The sequence below is a fragment of the Octodon degus genome, unplaced genomic scaffold, assembly GCF_000260255.1.
Source record: "Octodon degus isolate 3935 unplaced genomic scaffold, OctDeg1.0 scaffold00111, whole genome shotgun sequence".
In the NCBI taxonomy this organism is placed as follows: Eukaryota; Metazoa; Chordata; class Mammalia; order Rodentia; family Octodontidae; genus Octodon; species Octodon degus.
In genome coordinates this window covers 9,613,159-9,614,885 of record NW_004524687.1, presented here as the reverse complement: position 1 = coordinate 9,614,885, position 1,727 = coordinate 9,613,159, and the positions used below count along the sequence as shown (strand labels likewise).

The 1,727-nt window shown below is 43.1% G+C and overlaps 1 protein-coding gene across 2 annotated transcripts in view; it reads right to left on the bottom strand.

The window, feature by feature from the left end:
- Frmd3 (FERM domain containing 3) overlaps positions 1–1,727 on the bottom strand; it is a 282,007-nt gene that overhangs the window by 160,471 nt on the left and 119,809 nt on the right. For both annotated transcript variants that reach the window (XM_004639402.2, XM_004639401.2), the window contains exon 2: positions 615–719. In XM_004639402.2, coding sequence (XP_004639459.1) covers positions 615–719 — 105 coding nt within the window. The remainder of the gene's footprint in view (positions 1–614; positions 720–1,727) is intronic.

Sequence of the window (1,727 nt, the reverse complement as noted above, 5' to 3'; positions counted from 1 at the left end):
ACAAAACAAAACAAAGTTCCTGGTGTCTAAGGAGAAGCTTCCAGAATGATTTAACTCTTTATCTGTCAAAAGCTTTTGTAAACGGAGGTGAAATCTACATAATTCAGCCATCTAAAATGTGCACTTCAGTGGTATTTCGTACATTCACACTATCGTACAGCCACCACCAGTGCCAAGTTCCAAAGATTTTCTTCATCCCCCAAAAAAAGCCCTAGACCCATTAGGCACTCACCCCTCATGCTCCTCTCCAGCACTGGCTCATTGTAGTGAGCAGTGTGGACTCTCTATAATTAGATTTTATGCCTGTCTGGATATCTGGTAAGATGTGAATGTTGGAAGTGCTCTGCGAACTGTGGAGTCCAGAAAAGGCTTAGAAACCTCCTCTTTTAGCTCCAGCTGAAAGCAGCTTTCTAGAAAGGCCAAAAGTGACTTGTCCTTCTTCTGCTCCACCAAGCCCAGTGAGGAGCATCCTAGTCCTGTGTCTCTATTCACCTACCCACCGGCTGGCATGTGTTCTAGAACAAGGGCACCAAAAGGGCTTCAGGGGGAGCCCACTGTACCCTATATCCTGATTCCTTCCCCACACAGAAGACGGAGATGAGGTTGACTCTTACCCGCTGCTTCTCTGGGTCCACATAGCGAATGCCAAAGTAGTCCTTCTCCAGCAGGCTGTAGTAGTTGCATATGTAGTCGATAAGAAACTGCCCTTTGGTCTCCCGCTGCAAGGGAAGCACATTTTTGTTCAGCCCAAGCTCGCCTGTGCCTTCAGGTCCACTCTGGGTCTCCTCACAAATGGGTCTGCACTCAGAAACATGGATTTTCTTGCTCTGCATCCTCAGCAGAGGCTTAGTTTAACCCTTATTCACTACCTAAATGAGCAGCACATTTTGCAATGTGTGCCATTACACACACACACACACACACACACTCACACACTCACACACACACCCCAAAACATAGAACCAAAAGGATAGCCAATAGTAGTACCCTGCACAGACACCATGTATCCTGGTACGTTCCAACTCATTGGATCGCATGCCATGTAGTTCTTCTAATGCAATTTACCACTCCAAACATTGGCTTCACAGCTCAGTAGCTTGTGGAAACCCATGTTTTGCATGCAAACATTCATATTACATATACCATGACCTGGGTCCCTGTTCTAACCACTTCCCATGAGCACTCCCACAGTCCTCACCATGGTCCTGCAAGGATGAACCCCATTTTATAGTAGGAAACTGAGTGAGTTTAGTTCATTAGATTGTTTTTCCTTCCAAAATTCTTAGTGGAAGACATTATCAGCCAAATCTTAATAAGATAAACACTATTACAAAAAAATACAGAAGCTTCCATTAGGATGTCTGAAAAGATCAATTTCTCCTTCATTCAAAGTTGCTGACAGAACTATGGCATGGTTTAATAGATGCAATGGGAAGAAATTAAGAAATCAGAGACTTTAAATGAGCTGCTCTCCTGACTCACTAACATAAATTAGAAGATTAGTTTGCTCAATACTCTGTGAAGATTTGCATTTAAAACTTCTACACCAGCTTAGAAAATTGATGAAAAACCCACTTCTTGACCTGGGATGTATTATGCTAGTGAAGCACTATGGCTTGCAAGCACATGCTGCGACACAAAGATGCCATTTTCCTTAAGTCACTTGCATGCTTACAAGTGACTGTTTCGCTTTGTTTTGTTTGGTTTTGTTTTGTTTTGCTTTAAGA